The 1,729-nt window shown below is 35.6% G+C and overlaps 1 protein-coding gene across 1 annotated transcript; it reads left to right on the top strand.

Annotated features, from left to right (window-relative positions):
* Positions 1-39: 39 nt before the first annotated feature.
* LOAG_15288 (hypothetical protein) lies at positions 40-1,467 on the top strand (the record flags this gene model as incomplete). Its single annotated transcript, XM_020448921.1, has 5 exons — positions 40-144; positions 303-447; positions 663-758; positions 987-1,150; positions 1,333-1,467. 5 exons carry the CDS (start codon positions 40-42, stop codon positions 1,465-1,467), a joined length of 645 nt encoding a protein of 214 aa, XP_020300965.1.
* Between the last annotated feature and the right edge of the window lie 262 nt (positions 1,468-1,729).

Consider the following 1,729-nt stretch of genomic DNA (forward strand, 5'->3'; position numbering starts at 1 on the left):
CATTGATATCCGGATCGCAGATATCTGATTAACTACTGAATGCATTGTAAACATAATTTCGGTTACTGCGATAATCTTTCTCGTGTTGATCACCAGATTTCTGTTTGCTACTTAGCAGTGGTACTTATCTGCGATCAGATTTCTGTTTGTTCACCAGATTTCTGTTTGCTACTTAGCAGTGGTACTTATCTGTGTTCAAATATTTCTCGAATATTTCTTCACTTTTTCCCAATTTACAAATATCAGATTTCAACAAAAAATTTACAGATTTTTCTTTTAGACATCGAATATGCTCTTCCCAGGATGGGCCGCAAAATCATGAACTGAGCAGGTCCTCATATTATTCCAAAGTGATACGAAAGCATATACCGATGGAGCCTGCTATGCAGCATGGATTTGGTCCTGTTTTCTTCAGAGACTATGGAAGATCAAATTATGAGAAACAAGGTATGGTAAAACCATTTGTAGCCAATGACTAGAATTTGCAATATTGAAATGTTAAAGTAAAATTCAAACTTAATCTAGAAAGGAAATACTCTGATTGCAACTCTCTGAAATTGTCGATAATTTTGTTTTGTGCTAAACAGAAATATTCACATATTTTATGACTCGTGAAAACAATAGCCACATTATGGCGTAAGCACCTGTTTAAGTTTTTGAAGGCTTGCAACCGATTGTACCAGTAAAACGATTGAAAAGTTTAATGCGGATACGTCGACGAGCAGGAAGTATTCGTAATTTAGGATTACTAGAACGAGGTACACTAATAATTCAATCGAAAAATCCTACCATATGTATATAGTCTGATGTTCTGCAAATAGATTTGTTTAAAAATATGCTATGGTTTTCAGCTTGTTTTTGATGGAAGAATTTATTCAAATTAATTTTAGGAGTTTTTGAATTTTGGCTTTGATTATTACAATAGTTTTCTTGAAAAAAAAAGCATAGAAAATCCTAATATTCTGAATTTGAATTTGAACTTTCAGATGATTTTGTACCGCGAATCGATGAATCTCTTTGTCGTTGTGATGGAGAACTGCGTGAAGAGAATAGTTGTGCCCAAATGCCTTGTCCTGAAATAAGCAATGCTCGTACATGTGGTTGGTCTCATTGGACCGAATGGTGTGGTTGTATAGGACCATGTAATCAGGTAATCAGTTTTATAAGCCAGAAAAGTGCAGCAGCACCTTGTTACAAAAGAGATTTGAGAATTTAAATAAAATCCAGGTTTTTTAAATACTCATATATGATATGAATTTGTCGTTTTTTAACTTATCAATTCTAATACAAACATCTAAATTTGAGTTGAAATCTTCAGCATTTTTCATCTAGGGTGATCGCATACGTGCTCGGTATTGCGTTGATGGTATCTCAGCAAGTGATGATACATCAAGTAGCAACACTAAAAAAGATCCTTGCATTCTTTCGGTACTTTTCAAAACTTTCCAATGTTTTAAAAGTTCATGAATTTTTCAATGGAAGTTACAGGGTATACTTCATTAAGGAGTGCTCCATAAGGCAAGAATTCCGATTACCCACAAGAGAACAGAATACAGCTCCCCGTGCGTATCCAGCTCGGTCGGATTTCCTTAATCTTTCGCCATATAACTGCCGCCCAACAGTGACGATCGCCAATCATGATAATGATGTGGACTGTTTGTGGTCCTCATGGAGTTCAGAGGCTTCTTGTATGGGAGGGTTCAAAACGAAAACACGATCCTGCATTGGA

Source organism: Loa loa (assembly GCF_000183805.2).
Source record: "Loa loa unplaced genomic scaffold supercont3.47, whole genome shotgun sequence".
NCBI lineage: Eukaryota > Metazoa > Nematoda > Chromadorea > Rhabditida > Onchocercidae > Loa > Loa loa.